This window comes from Columba livia, chromosome 17 (assembly GCF_036013475.1).
Source record: "Columba livia isolate bColLiv1 breed racing homer chromosome 17, bColLiv1.pat.W.v2, whole genome shotgun sequence".
NCBI classification, from domain to species: Eukaryota; Metazoa; Chordata; class Aves; order Columbiformes; family Columbidae; genus Columba; species Columba livia.
The window spans coordinates 3,203,259-3,223,335 of record NC_088618.1 but is presented as its reverse complement, the minus strand read 5'-3'; the positions used below and the strand labels follow the sequence as shown (position 1 = coordinate 3,223,335).

The following is a 20,077-nucleotide window of genomic DNA, read 5'->3' as shown; positions in this document are numbered from 1 at the left end:
GGGTGGAAGGGAGCAAGGTTCGGCAGCGCGGAGGAGTCAGGCTTGGCGGGGTGCGGTGAGTGCGCAAAGCAGCACAGCACGGACGAAAATCTGTCGTGGAACTATCGGAGCGGGGCAGCTGTGGTGCCTCAGCCAGACAAGCCTTTCGAGTGTATGTCTAAAGCGTCTTGTCTTATGTTTTATTCAGGGATTTAAGCCCCTACAGTTGAGTCCCTGTTTGAAAAGCGCCTCCTTGATTTTTCCCTGGGGCAGGGTGAGGGGCAGCTCTGACTGTGGGCCTTGCTGTGAGGCAGGCTCTGAGGTGTGTGTATAGTGACTATATGTGTACATGTATATATATATCTATACACATGCACACCTAAAGTGGAATATATATCTGAGATACAATAGAGTTTATAACTCAGGACTGAGGCCTTGCCACTGGGGGTAAAATCAATCAGAAATTAAAATAATAATGCCTATTTCTCCCTGTGTTCTCACAGAGCATCTTGTGGTAGATCTCAGTTGGCTCCTGTGCTGTCCTGGTCAGACCATCCAGCAATTCGAGGGCAGCACTGAGAACAAAATGGAGCTTTGTTTGCAAGATGTGCAAGATTCCATTCGGTTCAATCCACCTACAAAACGCTGTGTGCTAAAAACATGATAACAGCCACAGCAGCGAGGAGCGCAGGCCCAGCAGCAGCTTTGTGATCAGTTTGAGGGAAAACATTTGCTGACACATGGAGCTGTTCACGGGGGGGAAAGCTCTAGGGAGTTTCTGCGTTGAGTTTGTATTAAAACTCAGCGTTGCAATAGTAACAACAACCGCAACCACCATTCAGGTCTTTTGCTTTCTTCTCAGGTTAGAATCGTGCTTATATTGTGTGCGTTTGGAATTGTATAGACGTAAAAGAATGGAATTGCCTTTGAGATTTAGGTCTTTCCTCATCTGAAAGCGTGTAAGGATGTTAAGCTTATTCTTTTAGTTACAGAGTGAGGACTCGGGACTGAAAATAGTCAAAAAAGCACATGGCAATGTATTGCATGACAAGATGGATATTTTCTAGCAGGAAGAAATTAAGGTGATGCAGTGTTGTTCTTTGTCTAATTAGGGTGGGCAGCCAACCGCTGAGCATCCTGAGGTGACGGACCACGACCACTGACCAAGACTGATTTTATGTGCCCAAAAGCGTCACTTTGTGAGTATTGTTACAAACTCTCTGGGGCAGGGACTGTCTCTTTCTCGTATTCACATGCAGAAGTTCAGGGGTCCAGGGAGAGGTTTACAACAGGGATGTTCCCACTTCACCAGTGCTGTGGCCAAACGTTTGGCTCAAAATAGCAACTAGAAGGAACACCAGGAAATAAACATCACAGGGAGTGTTTTAACCGCCCTGGCAGGAAGTGTCATGTTACATCTGTCACTAGTCAGCTCTGCCTGCCAGAGCGAGCTGGATCTGCTGGTCATAACGGTGCAGATAAAACAGAAACCACGGGCTTGCACAGCGCCAGCTCTGCCTGTTTCTGCCCCCATTTCAGCGTTTGGTGCTTTTTTCCTCCCTCTGGGCCGCTCTGCGTCTGCAGGGTCTTAGTGTGTGAATGCAATATCCAGAGGGACAGAAGGATCTTGTGTGTTTGCACAGTCCTGAGGAGAAACAAGTGACAAAAAAAGCCATTTTTTGCTACTGGGAAACTGCCACTGTGGGCAGCACGTTCACGGTGCAGATATCTGTTGTTTAAGCCTGGATTAAAAAAAAACATCAGGAGGTTAAAAAAAAATTAAGTGAAGAAAAGTGGAGATGCCGGGGATTGAACCCGGGACCTCATACATGCAAAGCATGCGCTCTACCGCTGAGCTACATCCCCCTCCGCGGAGCGTGTTTTCTGCTTGCCGGCCAGGTCTACACCCGGCGGGGCCACGCTGCCCGGGGAGTCCCTCACCGCGGTGACCGGGGCAGCGCCGAAGGGAAAAGACAGCAGAGGGGACACGGGCAGCCGGTGTCCGGAGGTGAACTTCACACAGCTCTTAGGAGCATGGGAACGCTCTGCGTTCGCAGACACAAAACTCTGCCTTTTTTTTTTTGTTTCTCCCTCATTTAGAAATCGGAGGATTTCTTGACGGGGAAAAAACCAAACAAACAAACAAAAAAAGAATAAAAAATAGCACAACCTCCCCGTCGGGGAATCGAACCCCGGTCTCCCGCGTGACAGGCGGGGATACTCACCACTATACTAACGAGGACGGCTCAGTTAGGCATTTTGCCACCACGGTCCGTGTCCGACACGCCCGTCGCGGAAAAGCGAATTTTGCTGCAAAACCTCCGCACGCGTGACGGCCTGCGGTGACACCCGCGGTAACAGCGCCTTTCCCGGCACGGGGACCGCGGACCGGGCTTCCCGCTGCACTCGGCGGCAAAACGACCCGCCATTACCTGCGGGGAAAAAGGCTCTGCCGAAACCCGGGATCGAACCAGGGACCTTTAGATCTTCAGTCTAACGCTCTCCCAACTGAGCTATTTCGGCGTGCAAAAGCCCCCACGCTGGCTGCGGACACGACCCCGCCCAGCGTACCCGTGGGTGCCCGCGGTCTCGGTGTTGTCTGCCGGCCCGATTCAGGATTCACCCCGCGGAGGCAGCACCCGGTTCCTGGGTCGCTCAGAAGTTCCGCCCCCCTTGCCTTCGCACACGCTTTCCAATCCCCTGCAAGCCGGGGATTGGACCCCAGGCAACCCCAAAAATACCCGCAGCAGCAGCGGGGTGCTCGGAAGGCACCGCGGGGAGAGAGGCAGACCGCGATCCCCCCTCCTTGGCACAAAAAAAGCAGCTTTGTCTGGCGGTCCCACCGCTCCGCCGCCGCCGCTCCGACACAACCCTACGCGGGGGCCGCCCGAAGAAAACGGCAACCGGGGAGTAAAACAAGTAGCCTCCCCGTCGGGGAATCGAACCCCGGTCTCCCGCGTGACAGGCGGGGATACTCACCACTATACTAACGAGGACAGCACAGAGAATCTTTTTCCCGCCTTCCACTCTGGGACCTCAGCGCGTCCCTCAGCGTGGGAACAGCCGCGCAGACCGCGCTGCTCCGCGGGATGCACGGAGCGGGGGACGGCGCGGACAGGCGGCGTGGGGCGGCCCGGGCTGCTGTACGGCGAGGAGTACCGGGCAGATAAACCGTGTGGAAACCGTTGAAAAGCAAGGGGATGTAGCTCAGTGGTAGAGCGCATGCTTTGCATGTATGAGGCCCCGGGTTCAATCCCCGGCATCTCCACTTTTCGACATTATTTTCGTCTTTTTTTTTTCGCCTTGCAAGGAGTGTTTCCATCCAAGCCAGTTTGGCTTTACTCTTGTCCATTTTCCCAAAGGAGCCGTAATTTTAGTTTTATAATTTGTAAATACGCTCAACATTTCCCTTTGTTTGTTGCTTTGTTGTTTTTCATTCCGTCCCCTGAGTACAAAGCAGTTTGCAAACCGCTGCAATTTTTGCTAGAGAAAGGAACCCTGCCAGGAGCTCACAACACCCTCCTGCCTGTGGTTATTGCTAAACACTACAGAGTTGCAGCATTTATGTTATAAACACACAGCCAAACCAAGCTATTTTCTTTCTTGCTCAAAAAAATATACTGATGAAACATCAGCTTTTGTTTATCGCTTACTTGTGTCCTGCATGCAGCCCCTGAAGCACACGGGAGCCATTGGGGTATGGGGATCCAGCATTTTCTGTGCTCCAGTTGCACCAGCTTAGTGCAGGGGCAGGAGGGTCCCCACGCAAACCTTCGCATAGTGCAGTATTACAACCAACAGCAAAATAACACCGTATGGGCACAGGGTTTAAAAGGTGGAAAAAGATCAGGTGAAATAAAAGGTAAACTCAAGCCTCACATTTCCCTTCCAAGACTACCAGAATTTCTTGCTGCAAAATCAGCAGATGGTTTGGTTAAAGTCTGCCCTGTCTCCTAAAAAGCTGCTGCATTCCCAAAAGTGCTTCAGCCCATGAAATGCAGGGAGGGGTCAGGAGCTATAGACATTACAAACCAGCCCTGGTAAACCACAAAAGAAATATTAGGACTGTATGGGGCCTGGCTGGGCTGGAGCTGATTTCTTCATAGCAGCCCACTTGCTGCTGTGTTTTGGATTTGTGACTGAAAGTGTAGATAACACGCTAGAGTTTCAGCTATGGCTGAGCAGCCCCTGCACAGCGTCAAGCCTTGATCTCTTCCCCGCTCTGCTGCTCCCAGGAGGAGGCTGGAGTGGGGGAAAAGACACCGGGGGACCAACAGTTCGGTTGGCGTTTGGATCTGCACGTCACGCATGAGGAAAGGTCCACAAAGGTCTGGAATTCTGCTTAATGCAGCATCCCACGTAGAAAACATTTCTCCCATCCAAACCAACAACTGTACATCTTTAATACAGTCCATATGACTAATATAGTCCAAAGAGAAAGTTCAGATAGAAAAAGACAATCTGTAAAATACAATGGATAAAATTATCCAAACAATATTACAAAATACCAGCAAAACAGCTGGTAGGGCTTCTGGGAACCAGAATAACACCCCATTTGCTTACAAAAAGGTACTGTTAACAATTCACAAGTCCATCTGTGTCAACCAAGCTCCTGGAACATCTGGGAGAAATGGAGTCCAGCAAGAGCAGAGTCAGGGACTTCACAGTGCTACCGGTGGCCAGTTCTTGGCTAGATCATCGTGCATGGCTTCAGGGATCCACTGACGAAAGGCTGCGAGCAAATCTGGAATGAACGAGAGGAGGAATTAGACAGCTCCAGGAGCGGGTTGGCTGGAAAGACGAGGTGCTGCGGTGTCATCCTGTGAGCAAGAACCAGCTTTCCATCACGGGGCTGCTGCTGCAGCTCAGACAGCAATCACTGCATCACTCTGCTGCTGCTTCTATGAAGAACTCTCGTAATCTGCTACCCTGATATTGAACAACATCCATCTTATCCAGAAAAAAAAATCTCCCTGTATCCACTCACAGTTCTGTGACAGTCTAATTTTTCAAAAGCCCAAACTAAACGTTTTAGCTGTGATTAGAACTAGAGAAAATAAATTCTTAAAATAAAAAGAAATGTTGCTTCTAAAGTACAGTGAACTGCAGTTCTTCACAAGAAGCAACACACAGAGTGTTACTGTTTCTGGTAAGAAAATAGCAAATATTTGGAGCTTATCAAGTGAAATTGTCCATTTTTAAAATTATAATTCAATGGTGCTTGAGACACTACGAAGTCTGCACTGATATGAGTAATTAAGCAAGCAGAACACTTACATTTAGGATTTTTCTTCCATGCAGCCACTAAAGCATCGCGATTATCACAGTTCTCTGCAACTAGAGCCTGCAGGAGGGATTCTGTCCTGGGCTGAAGTCTAAATCAGTCCAAAATAAAATGATGCAATAAAACAGTGTTCATTAGAACAGTTTAGCAAAGCATCCCGCTTACTATTTTTAAAAGGCCAAGTATAGAAGTAGAAACTCATGATCTCAGGACACAGAGATGTGTCATTTGCTCAAGAAAGTTCACTGGAAGTCACTCCTTCCCCCTCCCACCATGTTTTGTCGCAGGCAGCAGCCGGCTGCTCTGGTCGCTGGCGGCACGGCGTGTCTGCTGCGCGCTGTGACCAGCAGGCTGCGTGCTTTCTCCCACGCTGCCCTCACATCACATAAATCTCCCGAGACACAAGTTTTCTTGGTAAGAAAACTCATTTTCCTCTCCCTGCAGCTCCAGCCAAGATTGCTGCCTAGAACACCCTTCCCAGCATTGAATTTCTTTCCTTTGAAAGGAAGTTTAAAGTGTTCACTGGAGACACGAAAATTAGGTTTGTTTTTAACCACTTACTTGGACCATGTTTTCAGCATTATGAGGGGGCTGGACAGCAGACACTGGCTGTAAGAACTCAACTTTTCGATTACCTGGAAGGTTCGTTATAAAAAGTATATAATTAACAAGGTAAATTAATTGTTCTGTGGACACAATCATCAATGAACTTGGACTACTGTGGATTTCTATTCCATGTTCTCTATTACCATTTCTCTCCCATCTATGTCTCCGTATCAATCTTGTCCCGACTGGCTTTCTAGATGATGCATGTGTCTGAACAAAGATATGAACTATAGCTTTTCTCCTTTGCAAAAAAATGACTTAAATTTGGGGGCCTCTTTCACCCAAATGCTGATTTTCATGCTGTTTCACATTTTAAAGAGATCTTCCCCACCTCACTAACCTCCTATAGCTACCAGCAAGTTACGAGGAATGGGCACACGCACAAAGAAAGACACTACGTGGCTCATGTCCTCCAAAAACTGGGCTAAAGACTTATTGATAACGCAGCTGGACCACACTGACCTTTCCTTCCAGCAGGAACCTGGCAAAGTATTTGTAGCGATCAATACCTTCTGGGTAATCCACCTCCACAGCCGGGAGCTCCCAGCTAACTCGATCTGGAAAGAAAGATCACACTGAGTCTGCCAAATGCTTGGAGGGGACATTTCCAAGGGAGATGTGACAACACAGGTGCTAAGAGAAGAGGAGAGGACACAGCCACCACCCAGCCAGCCCTGCTCCTTCGCAGGGGGAGCAGACGGGCATACAATGCCCACACCAGTGGGAAGATGCTGGTATTTAAATGTATGAATCCCACGGAGCTACTCAAACCACTGTTTAGCTCTCTGAACGGTCCAAGCTGAGCTTGACCTTTCTGATCTGCTGAGTGTCTTGTTAAAAGCAACACTACAATGACTACAGAGCAGTTCTTGGATGAAACTACCGACTGACGCTTTGCAATACACTTACGAAAGACACTCGGTCTGTGACATCGAATTCGGCCTGTTTCGGGGCAGTAAGACGGAGGAGGATTTTCCAGAGGCTTCCCAAAGTGGCAGTATGGGGGCAACAAGACAGGAATCCACTCGGGTTCGACTGCGGACACACCTGACGAAGGGAAAACACACTGGAATGCAGGTTTGCTGCCAAGGGCTGCTGCTCATGAGCAGTCCGTGAGTACAGTGCAGAGTCAGGGCCTCATCTCCACAGATTTACTTGTATCTCACTTTTCAAGCCAACTATTTAGATTCTTCTGTTGAGATCAGCAAGAGGTACCTGTTGCTGACAGGGCTGGTACAGAGCAGCTATTTCGGAAGCTGAGCTTTGCTCCAGCCAATTCTGCTCATCAAACAATAAACCAGGCCTATTTTTCCCTCACCTTTCATGTACAGTTTTGTAGTCTCAACAATTTCTTGATACACCACAAACTCTGGGAGCTCTCTGAAGAGGATTGAGCTGGGATGGATGAACACGGGGTCCTCCAGCAGAGCGGTCTTTAAGAAAGCACAGAAGATTGAGGCAGAGTAAGATGAGTTACTGGCAATCTGATTTCTTGACTGCGTCTAGTATCAGTCTCAGATGTACATTTATATGGTTTCTTTAAACGATAGAGGTTTTTAATAACCCCACAGTTTTCCGCTTCACCTTCTCTGGAGACATCAAGCACTTTGAAGATGGACTAATGCTACTTCTTAGCTCTTTTATAACAATTCCTACGTGAGGACTGGGAAATTGCAACACTGGAAACTTAAATTCTATAGAGGAAAGTTGTAGAAAAGCAGCACAGGCGACCTCAGTGCTGCATCCTGCCAGAAGCCACAGAGGAAGAGGAATTCGGCCAGCTCAAGCTGTTTACCTTGTAGGCGTTTTTCCACTTGTCGTCCAGGAGCTCTTCTGCCTGAACCCTTCGGGCAATGTGATCCCCCAGCCCTGCCAGCACGATCTGCCTCAAGTAAGTTGCTTGAGCTTCCGTTGGGGGCTTCATCTTGGGATCAACGTAGAGATCGGCATCAGTGCACACTGAGTTCACTGCGCGGGAAAGAAGCGAAGATTCAGCAGAAAAGAGAAGTTTGCAAAGAGCCCAGTTGATTTGTCAGACCCTGAAGGAGAATAAATACGCAATTCCTCTCAAAACCCAGTTACCTGCTGTTGTCAGCTGCCCTCTCAAGCGCCGGATTTCCAGCATGGCTTTGTATCGGAGCCCATTCTCCTCACAGAATTTTCGGGTACAGCCAGCATATTCACAGGCCCCCACTGCTCCTGGAAGTGAACAGTCAGGTGGAGAAAACGACTTAGCCCATCAGTTCTAATTAAACCAACTTTGGGACAGTACTGTCATGGTCGACACGTGCATATCGCAGTTCCTGGGACACTACGATACACTGGTGGGTTTAGTCCTGCAGCACAAGGATGCCTTTGGCTGTAAAAAGCTGAGAGCTCAGGGTGACAGGGAGAAGAGAATGGAAGTTAGTGGGACGGGGAAATCACTCTCTGCAGTACCTAACATCACCATGAGGTCTCCGAGCTTCTGCATCGGCCCCTGCCCAGCCCAGATCTTTTGCATCTGCAGAAGCCTTGCTTTCTTCCCCTTCAGTCTCGCTGTCTCCTCCTCACTTACTGCTGGCCTAAAAGAAACACAAACCAGCATAAATATTGTAATAATGAGCAGAGGGGGCCCGATGTAAGAGGCGTTGCTGTGACAAGGTGACGCACCCTGTGAATGGGATGTCAGGCTAACTCACCTGTCGAACTCTTCGAAAAGCTCCCGGACAGTCATTGCAGACACTATGGTGATGGTGTACGGCAGGCAGTCGTGCTGCCTGCTCAAGGCCAACATCTTCGCGTAGCGGGGGGCTACGGGAAAAGTGGCCATTATTCTACCAAGGGGACTAATAGGGCAACTCAGCTTTGCTGCCAGCTGCTGCTTCAGCCTGGGAGAGGAGGAGGAAAAGTCATGTAATGAACTAGTGTCTGCATTAGAACACACCCAGGGCCAGTAAAACAAACACAGGGGAGCCAGAGGCTGCTAGAATGATGCCAGTCTCTGTACGAAATCACAGCCTCGGGTGCGAGGGCTGAGATGGAGAAGCAGGCAGGAGGACAGCAGTGCTGAGAGGATGTTTGTGGGGACCCCCAGACGTTACCTTCCCGTCCTGGGGGGTTCCTTCAAGGCACCCAGGGCTATCAGCAACTCCTCAGCTGCTGCAAGTGCTTCTGTGGGAGGTGGTGTTGGGAACGGGAAGTTGATCACCTACAGACACCAAGAGAAAATGCCTCTCAGTGTGTGATTGACACAGCTCCCACTCAAAAACAGAGCCTGAATGCAGCAGGAAACCACAGAAGGGAGCGAAACCCTCCCCTCTGGTTACATATACTAGAGAAAAACAGGTAGGACACTTGCCAGGAGCGAGAGGAAAGGACATATAATGGGAGGAAACGCTTGGAACAAAACCATTAGGAAACAGGAATACCAGCGTCACCCGCAGCTGCCCCTTTGTGCAGGAGCCGCCTCGGGCAGGCTGCTCCAAGGTCTGACTTCAGACCTTGAGCACTGAAGGTGCTCAAGTATTTCCAAACCACAACCCCTCCTCAGACAGCGGTTTTTCCCACTACTAGGAATACAAGAAAGCTCTTATTACCTGAACAAACACGTCTGTTAAGGCCTGGTGGAATTCATAGCGGCTTCTGCAGCAAGCAGAACCAAAATCAAGTCCCAGGATCCTCATTTCTAACATAAGGCACAGCCTCAAGCAATGACGACAACAGACATTTGCGTTTGTTTGTGGCTCCTAGGGGCAACCACTTCAATCAGCGCTGTAGTACAAAGCCAATTTATACCTCACCTTTTCTATATTTAATGCCTTCATTTGCAGAATCAAGTCTTCTACCGGTCGCTTTGTTATTTCTGGAGCAGAAAATTTCTCAAAGTCCATGAAGACTGCTGAAGAGTATAACCTAGCGGACCAGAAGGGCTGCTTAGAGACTTACAAGGAAATCTTAACTCAGAAGATATGCACGAAAAACTGGCAAGGGATTTAAGAAAAAGGCAGCTGTGGGTACTATTTATATAACCAATTTATTATTTACACGCTTGGCCATACCAACTTATTCACAAAAAGTGAACTTGGCTTGGAGTGGAATCCCTGCTAATCTGGCCACCAAAATAAGGGTTTTCAGCAAGAGAAAAGCTATTGAGAAGCCAAACTGTCAAGCCAAAGTCACCAGTGACAGTTTGTGTTTGGCTTCACCTCTCCTATTTGAAGGAAGAGCAGACAAACCCAAACTGTTTCAAGCAGCAGGTACCTGTAACAGTGCCCTGGTTCTGTCCGGCCAGCCCGACCTGCCCGCTGGTCCGCTGACGCCTGAGATATCCAGGTGACTCTGAAAGACGAAACCCCGGTGATTTTGTCGTAGAAACGTTTCTTGACCTTTCCACAGTCAACCACGTATTTGATGCCTGGGATGGTAAGCGACGTCTCGGCCACGTTGGTGGCTACGACACACAGTCTTGTGTCAGGAGGTGGAGCCCTGAATACCTACGAGAAGGTACAAAAGTGGCACGTGAAATGCACTGCAAATAATGGCAAAAAGACAAGCAGTCAACTTGGATGGATGGCAAAGGGGTGACAAGAAGGGATTTCCAAGATGGAAATTTTAACTCTCGAAACACACGTGACTTTAGACAATGATCACACATCTATTTACTCACTGTGACAATAAATCCTTTACCTTTGCTTGTTTCTCTGGTGCCAGCAAAGAATAAAGTGGGAGCACATAGAGTGGAAGGGACGAATCAGATTTCTCATCTGTGAGGAAACAAACCAATATCGTTACATACACAGTAAGTTAACTTCCAGGCTTAGTGCTAACAACATCTTCAAAAATACCACTTCATCTAAAACCAGTAAAGTACTTGGTACAAAGCTGAAACTGGAAAAACCTTAATAGCTTTTCCATGACTCAGGTCTGCTGTGTTATCACACCAGTTCAGCAAAGGACAAGTGGCTTGTGCCGCACATTTCACAGGTGACGGGAGATACGGAATTTTTATTTCTTAAGTGCCAAACCTTCTTCTGAGTCTCCATCTCCTAAATCCAGGTCAATATCAGACCCTGCAACATCGTCATCGCTTTCAGCATCTCTGTCTTCATCTCCTTCATCCACTGGTACAACAGAGTAATTGTCCAGATCAATTTTGGGGAGTGTCTGAGAAAGGCAGGAAAGACAACCACAGAGCATTAAGGGGAAACACGAACAGCACTTTTTATTCCTTTGAAAGCAAAGCTGAGCACTTTCTCCAAACATTTGTTGACCTGAAGGCTACAGCGGGATTGTATTTGTGTTTTAAGGCTGAGGTTCAGCATTTGGTAATGGTAAAAGTCAGAGGGGAATAACCCAAGCGTTTTAAACAGCATTTTGTGCCAAGCCAACCTTTTTTCACATGGATGACAGTGGGAAAAGGGTAAAATTTCTTTACTTCAGGCCCCTGCAGCTCCCAGGATCCCATGTTAGTGGACAGTATCTCTACGACATCAAGATCTCCTGCTAACAAAGCCCACGCAGGACTTGGGTGGAAGCCAAACACTCCCCTTCCTCACAGATGCATCAGTCCCAATTTTGGGTAACAAGCAGTGAGATGAGGAGCAGCCCTGGAGCCAGCAAGTCTGGAACTCCTATTAAAGTTATAATGGTCTGTACCCAACCAAAATCAATCTCCTGCCCATTACACCCAGGGACACATTTTGGCACTCTGCTGCTCTTAGTGCAGCCGTTTCCAGTGTAGGTCACATTGCTGGATTTCCTGAGGGGACAAAGGTGGCTACAAAGCTTCACGCAAGTCTAAACCAGCCTGGTGAGAACAGCTGCACAGGAGCACTGTTCTGCAGGGGCTCCTGCTCCTTCCTGCCTCTCGCAGGAATTTAGCCGTCGCACATTACCATAACTTTCCTCCGCCTCCTCGATTTCTTAAATTTTCTCATTTCTTCCACTGATTCTTCTCTGTCATCATTTCCTCCTACAAAAAGAGCCGGTGGGATTACTGTCCGCTGAGGATGCTTTCCTCTCGGGAAAGGTAGCGGGGAGAGTCTGGTCCCGCTCCAACGTTTTAGCAAATCAAAAAGCGTCACAGCGTGAAAGAAGCAAATATCACATTGAAAGCAGACAGGACAGGGATGACACGTGAGTTTAACGCTATAATTCCATTTAGGAGCCATACGGAGGTTCATCAGCAGCACAAACAACGGTGTGCCCTGAGGTTTAGGAGACAATTAGCTGAGCTATATTAGAATTTGACTTTCTAAAGTTATCTCAGGAAATTCCACTGTCCTGAACATAAACAGTCACCAACAAGCAGCAGCATTTCCACCTCAATTCACAACCAACACAGTGAAGAAATCGAATGGATTTTGGGGAACTGGAAGGGATCACACACATAAAACTTTTCCCCAAACTCAAACCAGCACAAACTTAACAATCAGTCATCAAAATCATCCACAACGAGCCCTTTCCCCAACCCTCGTTTTTTGGGTTTTTCAAATAAAAGCTTTTATTTTTAGAAGCAAAGCAAGCTCGTCTCTCAGTGGGATAAATTCAAAGAGCATTACCTGCGGTGTTGGTTTTTTGGAACGGAAAGGCTTTCCTTAGTCTTCTACAGAGAGAGTGAACTTCGGCCTGGCCTGTTAGAAACACCAAAATCCCACCTGCAAGAGAAGAAATCCCTCTGAACCTCAGCACAGCTACTGCACCTTGGAAAGCTTCACATCTCCTTCCTGATTAAAGACAGGTTGAATATTCTGTGAAGTAACAAGGAGGAAGAGGGTGTTTGACTGCCTCTGTCTTCTCCCGCCCCCTCGAGAAGCACGCTGGCGTAACCATGACTTAATTGAAAGGTAATTTTCACAAGGAAAACCTTCTAAGTCGAAGCACACAGCACATCATTGCAGTCCCACGATCAACTTACAAAAAAAACCAAACCTCACCCCAAAACAAAACAAGAAACTCCACAGAAATCCAACCCAGAAAACTTTAGATGCATTAAGTGTAAAGAACAGGAGAGGTTCTGAGCAGCGACCTTACCTGGGGGCAGCATGCGGTGGATTTTACACACCTTTCGGAAGCACTCCCCGCTGTAGTCGTCTAGGGGAGTCTTCTTGTTAAAGTGAACGGTTACGGGGAATTGCCGTGCGTCTACCTAGACAGGAAAGAATAAAAGGGTTTGTTCGCTCCAGCGCAATCATTACAGCTTCCATGGGACAACTACAACAGCTCACCCTGTATTTCCTTTCAGCTCTTGGTTTTGGTAACCTACAAAACACCGGACCTGCAGAAGTTATCAGTGTTGTCTACCCTCAACACCACAAAACCAAGCTAGAAACCAAAACTCTTCTCTCTTTCAGGTCATTGATCCATATTGAGGCTTTCTAGTTCTCCTGAACTGGAACTTGCAGTTTTTCAAGAAAATCAGATTCTGCCAGGGCAGTTTTCTGACAGAAGTGGAAAGAAAAACAAGTCTCAAAAGAAACAATAGTCTAAATAAAATAACTATTGTTAAATTGATATCTGAAAGATTTCGGCATGAGCCAGAAAGATGAGAGCGCCCCTGGTTTTTAATTGCTTTCATAAAAGAAGCCCTCGCTGTATTTCTGACATGGATCCCAGGGAGAAGAACGATACCTGAATCACAGGAGGCGTCACAGCAAACAGCCTGTTGTTATCGGTGAAATCTTCCACACGAAGCGTGGCCGACATGACGATCAGCTTCAGCGGCTGCCCCTTCTGCCGGGACACAAACGCCTCATTCTGCACCTGAACGCATCCAAAATACCACAGACCCAGAAGCCACGCGCTGCCCTGCAGCCCCAGCATCGCTCAGGACCAAATTCTCTGATATCTGCCCCAAAACATCTCCCCCGAGCACTGCTGTTGGCGGCTATTCCAGTGCTACAGTCGGTGTCTCGCTTTCTAACTGGCTGCTAATGTCAATTATTTACACACGTCTTGCGGCACGATGAGTCTAAAATTAATTGGGTATTGCCTGAAAAGTTCTCTGTACTATCTTTCCCTCTTTTGTAGGCTCTGTGCTTCTTCCTTCATATGCAAAGATACACATGCTACTGAGCATTATTTTGTGGTTTCTGTCAGATTCCCATCAACTTCCACATCACAGAGTCTCTCCCCTTCACGTGTAACGTTCCCCCAGCACATCTGTGTCCAGATGTGGAAAGGCCGCTGCTCTCACCTTTTCCCGAAGGGGCACGATGCGAGACAGGAGGCCGATCAAGATATCTGTGTACATGCTCCTCTCGTGGGCTTCGTCAATAATAATGACTTTGTACTTGGAAAGCAGAAAGTCCTGAGAAGAGAGGCGGATGTCACCACAAGAAGCCTCACGCAGGGACATCTTTAAGTCAAGACAACCTACAGCTACACAAACGCTGACGCCCACCCTCATGGCTGTGGTCTCAAATACATATTCAAGTGCAGTTTAACGTATTTACCCTACACAAAGCAGCCTGGTTTCCAGTCTCTTCCTTGCTCTCTTTGACACAGCAAGATAACCTCTCATTTAGAGACTCGGCAGGAATATAAAGGGTTGAGATTAAATGTATCTCCGGTGCCAAAAGGGATTTTGCTCCAAAAAGTTGGCGACAAACCAACACAAAGCAACCGGCCTCTATTCCTGGCTATAGAAAATATTTTCCTTTTTGTGATGCTGAGAACAGCAACTCACCTTCTGAACCTCTTTCAGCAGCACACCGTCCGTCATGAACTTGATTTGCGTTTCGTCTGTAACGTTGCCCTCATATCGGATTTGGTACGAAACCACTCTGTGAGCAAACGCCAGGGACAAAAAGCATGGGGAGAAACAGAAAATTCCCGTTGGGACCAGGAGGCAGCCTCCAGCCTGACTAAAGTAAGACTTGGTGCCAAGAGAAGACAAAAAGGACATGAAGTGCTAGAAGCTGGGACAGACAGCAGTGTCACTTCACCGTTAGGGGACACTTTCTCATATGGAGACAAACTATTATCACTGCCCACACACCATGTGCACAAAGCTCCCTCTAAAAAGTAACTTAAAACCATTAGCAGAAAAAAAACGGCTTATTTTTTTAATAGACAACCCCACAGAAGAGTTTATAAGTAACCTTCCCACAGTTCTTTGCCAAAGCAAGGCGCAAACCTTCATTTCATCCTACGACACACATGGAGCATCCCAGCGTTCCCCTGCTAGCAAGGTCTCGGCCCTCTTGTTCTCCTCACCTGTTTGACAGGTTCATTTCCTTGGCGACGCGCTGGGCCATGGACACGGCAGCCACACGCCGGGGCTCCGTGATCCCAACCACACCGCTTGAGCTGCAGGGGTGACGGACACCAGAGGCATTTCTGCACAACAGCTCTAAATTAAGTAGCATCGCTCACACTGCATCACTTTTAGTTATAGTTCGAAAAAAAGCAGCTTTGGGATTATCCTTCTATTATATGTGCATCGATCTGAAGATGCATGTATGACAGGAATTTCTTTCCCAAACGCTGTCTCTGTAATTCCAGCTCACTGAACTCCAGTCCCCTGGACATCCCTCTGCCTACAGGGTCCATTTCAAAGAGTCTCAGGCTGGGGCAGCAGCAGCACAGAAGCACCTTGATGCAGCTCATAAGAAGCATCTTAGGGGGTGCTCAAGCTTACAAATGCTACCAATAGTGCCAGGTGAGCCACAGGTATTTTCAAAGATGTTCATTTTCTTGCAAAGGTAAAAACAAACCTCTGTACGCGGAGGTTAAACTCTGCAAGACGGACAGACAACGAAGCCCCTCTGTGAAAAACAGGCCAGTGGCTTTGAAGGAAAGGTTTTAGAGGTTTCAAAACATTGCTTATGTGGAGAGACTTTTGCAAGTCAGTCTTATTCCCTTTGGATTTTTTTAGAAGCCCATTCAACATGCCCGCTACCAGTGCACAGAAAAGACCCGGTTCGGTTCAGCCAGCTCAGAAGAAACTAAACCAGAACTGACTGAGCTCAGCTCGAATTTTTCTCATTACTTTTGCTGCAAACAAAAGACGAATCGTACCTGGCGTAGCCAGCTTCATAGAGAAACTGGGGCACCTGTGTGGTTTTACCGCTTCCCGTCTCCCCACAGAGGATCACGATGGGATTCTCACTGATGGCCTCCATGATGACCTGCTCTTCGGCGAGGATTGGAAGCTTCAGTCTCGCTTCCTAAATAACACAGAACATGTAAAAGCCCTGAACCAGCTGATTTCACACCAGCATGCCCAAGAACAAGAGTAACCAGAACAGCTTCCCGGAAAGCAGCTGCCAAACCCTGCACTTTAATTTGTGAAACTTCAGGCTCCCTTGAGTTTACTCATGCAGCACTTCAAGGAAAAACTCATTTCACAACATCTGTTCAGACACATGCAGAGCTTCTCCCATTTCTACAGAACTCCCTGCCTACAGTAAATGGAATAAAACTATCCAGCAGAATGGAGAGCTTGACGTGACTTCACAAGATCTCCCAGCAAAAATTATAAAAGACTGCTAATAGATTCTATGTTTAAAACTAGAGACAAATGCTTACATTCCAAAACAAAGCCAGTTTTCCCCGTGCTGGATTAGACAGGCCCAAAGCTCAGACGTACCAAGAGGACGCCAAGCACACGTTGCTGCCCTGCAGCACCAGCACGGGACAAGGACAACCCACCATGTCCGCAGTGACCTCACCCAATGGGGGATCCCCTCATTTCCAGCCCCTTTGATCCTCACCTGGATCTCGGGAGACCTGTCCACGGGAACGAAAACGGCGGGTTTGCAGGGCGGTTTGCTGGGGGCTGCCCGGGGACCCGCCGGCTGCTGGGGCACAACCGCTGCCTTCGCGCCTTCCTCCGGCTTTCCAGCAGCACTCAAACCACCGCCTGAGGATGCTCCAGTTTCTTCTCTCTGCTCTTCCATCTCCTCCTCAGAGCTGCTGGGCTCTTCCTCAGGCTCCGACTCTGAGCTGTGTCTCCTCTTGTTTGCGCCGCTGATGCTCCGGATGTTTTCGGGTATGGCAGCCCCCGGCTCCTGCATCACCCTGGAACAAAACCAAAACATGCGGATTAGGTTTCGGTCAGTGTTCTCCAGGACATCAAGCCAGACAAGTCTTCTACACAAACCAGAGAAGTCGCATCACCCAAAGTCCTGAGCCTGCCCGAGCCTGACCACAGGTTTTACTGAAACAGGGAAACCTTCCCCGAGGGCGTAGCGCGGTGTGAGAAGACGTTACCCACAGAGGTCCCAGCTCTCCAGGGATCTCCGCGCTTGGAGGTTTTCACAACTCTGCTCAGTGAAGCCTCAGCTGACCCAGTTGCTGGATTTGTATCTCAGCACACTCTCTGCTGATATCTATTCATTTCTTCAGAAAGCATCTTTGTAGTTTAATTTATTTTGACTTCTACCTACACACAGCTTCTGAAAAAACCCATAACTAAGTCCTGCCTCAGTCGATGCTTTCCAACGCAAAAAAAGGTAAACATTTATCTACCAATTATGCACTTTAGCATAATTTGAAGGAGTATGCAGGTGTAATTGTCACCCATCTCATCTCTTAAGAAAGCGATAACCAAGTTATTTTAACTAACCTCCCCTCAAGATGACATCAGCCAAACAACAACCACCATCTTAACACGTAAAAATATACAATTATTTCACTCCATCCACTCTGAAGAACCACTATACAATAAAAAGAAAATAAAATAAATCAAGCAAAGAAGGTTGCCAAGATTTCAACCACAGCAGTAACCAGAGCGGTGCTTTCCAAATAACGCTTTACCTTTTAATTTGATACATGCGCCCCCCGGTACCCAGTTTGGAAGTTGTGTACAGGAGCTTCATTTCTGCCTCGGAAGCCTGGACCTCATTCAGCTTGCTCAGCAGCTCAGCTCGCTATTTGGGAAAAAAACAAGCAAAATCAGTGCTCGTTTTCACCAGGAAATAATTTCATTGCAAGATTTGTGCTGGAAGGGCGCTCTGGCAAACCTCGCTGCAAAGACGTTTCTGCTGCTACGTGGTCCGTCCCCCACCAGGAAGGTTTCAGCCCTGCGCTAGAGCAGAAATAGAAACGCAGACTTGACCCTTCCCGCTGCAATGAAATCTCAGCTGCACCCCTCAGAAAACAGCAAAGAAAATGGATTTGAACCCAAATGCTGAAACGAGGGCTGGAGCAACAGAAGCCTCCCCTCAGCTCCCTAACGTGGGGCACAGCACTGGCATATCGCACAGCCACAGGTTAAACTGCCTCCAAACACAGAGCTCGTTTGTCAAAATCATTAACCACACACTACAATGAACAGGAACTTTGCCTGGAAAGCTTCTACAAAGGCAGAGAAGTTCTATTTGCGTACAGAAAAACATACAAGACCTGGAAACAGATATTTCAGAAGCCGCAGCAGTAGTTAGGGGAGCATCAAGCTTCGCATTTTGCAGCAGGACAAAGCTGCTCACACGATCTGTTTTACGGAATGATTTAAAACATAACGTCATTCGCTCCGCGGGTAACGCACTTCACGTATCAGGGATGGCCAGGAACCACAACAGCTGCTTATTAACACACCAATATTAAATTAACTTCACCATTTTAACAGACGTCACAAAGCTGGAGTTCCCAGGAGCAGCAACATACCTGTTTTTTCTTTTCCTTTTGCTCTAAAACTTTCTGCAGGTTTTTCTTCTGTTTCTTGCTCAAGGGTTTCTTCTGTTTTTGGACAACACAGGCTGCCTTTTTCTTCTTTGCTTTTGTTGCTGGCAGGACCAGGGCATTGCTTCCATCAATTCCCTTCAGCTTTGCTTCATCTGAAAGCAGGTGTTTGGTTATTCTCCTGGGCCAGGCAGGTTATTTCCAGCACATTGCTTATTGCGACCCATCCTACATTTAGCTCTTTCAAACAAACAAAACCCTTACCCCCAGCTAAAATAAAACAAACTACATCATCAGCACAAGCAAAAGAGGATGAAAGCGGGGACTCGCCAGCCCTGTGCTCACTACAGCCACGAGGGGAATTTGCCTTATGTAGCAGCACTATGACATTTTTCCTTTCTTTAACTTATTTGCCCCAGGGTTGGGGCAGCGGAGCCGCTCAGCACACTGTGGGTCTGGGGGTGACCCTGCAGCCTCTCCCGGACATAAGGAGCTTTTCATACTAAAAACCCGTATTACTGAGGTTTGAATAATTAGGTTAGTATATATTTTTAAAGTAACGTTTGAGAACGCAGATGTTGAACATATTTTTAATAATTGCTTTAACAAAGAATTGCCGAGATGCAGTAACGGCTTTAGTAGAGCTATTAAGGCAAGGCCTATAAGTTACTTTTAAATAAGATTTTAACGCTTCCAACGAAAGCATAAAAACGACACAGCAAAGACACGGCGATAGTTAATCTCATCGTCTCTACGGTCACTTCAAACCCGAGTTCGCGATACCGAACGGAACGCGCGGGTCCCGCCGGCCCGGTCCCGCCGCACCTCCCAGCTCCAGCGGCAGCTCCAGCGGCGGCGCGGCGGGCGGGGGCTGCCCGGGGCTGTGCTGCAGCCGCGCCTTCCAGTTGTGTCTGCGGCGGGTCCGGCCCATGGCGGCGGGAACGGGAACGGGAACGGTGCGACCCGGCCGCACGTGGGTTCCCGGCGGCACTTCCGCGCCGGCGCGCTCTCGCGAGAAGGGGGCGGGGCAAGTTTGCTCGTGACATCAAACTGTGAGGAGTGGCCGACCCGGGGAGGCTGTGCTGCCACCCGGAGACACGGACAGGATGGAGAGATGGGCGGGGAGAAATTTAATTAACTCTATCAAGGGCAAGAGTCTTGAATCTGGGCAGGAACAACCCCAAGTTCCAGTGTAAGTTGGGGAATGACCTATTAGAGAGCAGTGTAGGGGAAAGGGACCTGGGGGTCCTGGGGACAGCAGGGTGACCATGAGCCAGCACTGGGTCCTTGTGGCCAGGAAGGCCGATGGTACCTGGGGTGGGTTAGAAGGGGGTGGTCAGTAGGTCAGAGAGGTTCTCCTGCCCCTCTGCTCTGCCCTGGGGAGACCACACCTGGAATATTGTGTCCAGTTGTGGCCCCTCAGTTCCAGCAGGACAGGGAACTGCTGGAGAGAGTCCAGCGCAGCCACCAAGATGCTGAAGGGAGTGGAGCATCTCCCGTGTGAGGAAAGGCTGAGGGAGCTGGGGCTCTGGAGCTGGACAAGAGGAGACTGAGGGGTGACCTCATTAATGCTTACAAATTTATAAAGGGTGAGTGTCAGGA

At 48.3% G+C, this 20,077-nt stretch overlaps 1 protein-coding gene, 1 long non-coding RNA gene and 5 other non-coding genes across 8 annotated transcripts; 2 read left to right on the top strand and 5 right to left on the bottom strand.

Moving 5' to 3' along the window:
* Positions 1-12: 12 nt before the first annotated feature.
* Positions 13-4,739, top strand: LOC135575629 (uncharacterized). Of its 2 annotated transcripts, none has more exons than XR_010466766.1 (3): positions 13-151; positions 1,092-1,178; positions 4,549-4,739. It is a non-coding gene; the product is annotated as an uncharacterized LOC135575629 (long non-coding RNA). The 2 variants fall into 2 exon arrangements; XR_010466767.1 differs by lacking the exon at positions 4,549-4,739 and adding an exon at positions 4,215-4,407.
* Positions 1,774-1,845, bottom strand: TRNAA-UGC (transfer RNA alanine (anticodon UGC)). Its single transcript has one exon. It is a non-coding gene; the product is annotated as a tRNA-Ala (tRNA).
* On the bottom strand, positions 2,150-2,221 carry TRNAD-GUC (transfer RNA aspartic acid (anticodon GUC)). The gene has a single exon. It is a non-coding gene; the product is annotated as a tRNA-Asp (tRNA).
* On the bottom strand, positions 2,430-2,502 carry TRNAF-GAA (transfer RNA phenylalanine (anticodon GAA)). Its single transcript has one exon. It is a non-coding gene; the product is annotated as a tRNA-Phe (tRNA).
* On the bottom strand, positions 2,904-2,975 carry TRNAD-GUC (transfer RNA aspartic acid (anticodon GUC)). The gene has a single exon. It is a non-coding gene; the product is annotated as a tRNA-Asp (tRNA).
* Positions 3,176-3,247, top strand: TRNAA-UGC (transfer RNA alanine (anticodon UGC)). Its single transcript has one exon. It is a non-coding gene; the product is annotated as a tRNA-Ala (tRNA).
* On the bottom strand, positions 4,358-19,492 carry DHX37 (DEAH-box helicase 37). The gene is made up of 27 exons (XM_065033357.1): positions 19,301-19,492; positions 18,461-18,630; positions 17,612-17,724; positions 16,567-16,873; positions 15,872-16,020; positions 15,068-15,160; positions 14,538-14,634; positions 14,046-14,159; positions 13,481-13,582; positions 12,884-12,998; positions 12,412-12,507; positions 11,746-11,822; positions 10,876-11,014; positions 10,538-10,614; positions 10,112-10,344; positions 9,652-9,763; positions 8,953-9,059; positions 8,551-8,739; positions 8,309-8,433; positions 7,952-8,068; positions 7,665-7,837; positions 7,188-7,302; positions 6,779-6,916; positions 6,332-6,426; positions 5,825-5,898; positions 5,257-5,354; positions 4,358-4,723 (listed from the first exon to the last, which is right to left on the bottom strand). The coding sequence occupies exons 1-27, from the start codon at positions 19,404-19,406 to the stop codon at positions 4,641-4,643; spliced, it is 3,414 nt and encodes a 1,137-aa protein (XP_064889429.1). The 5' UTR covers positions 19,407-19,492; the 3' UTR covers positions 4,358-4,640.
* Between the last annotated feature and the right edge of the window lie 585 nt (positions 19,493-20,077).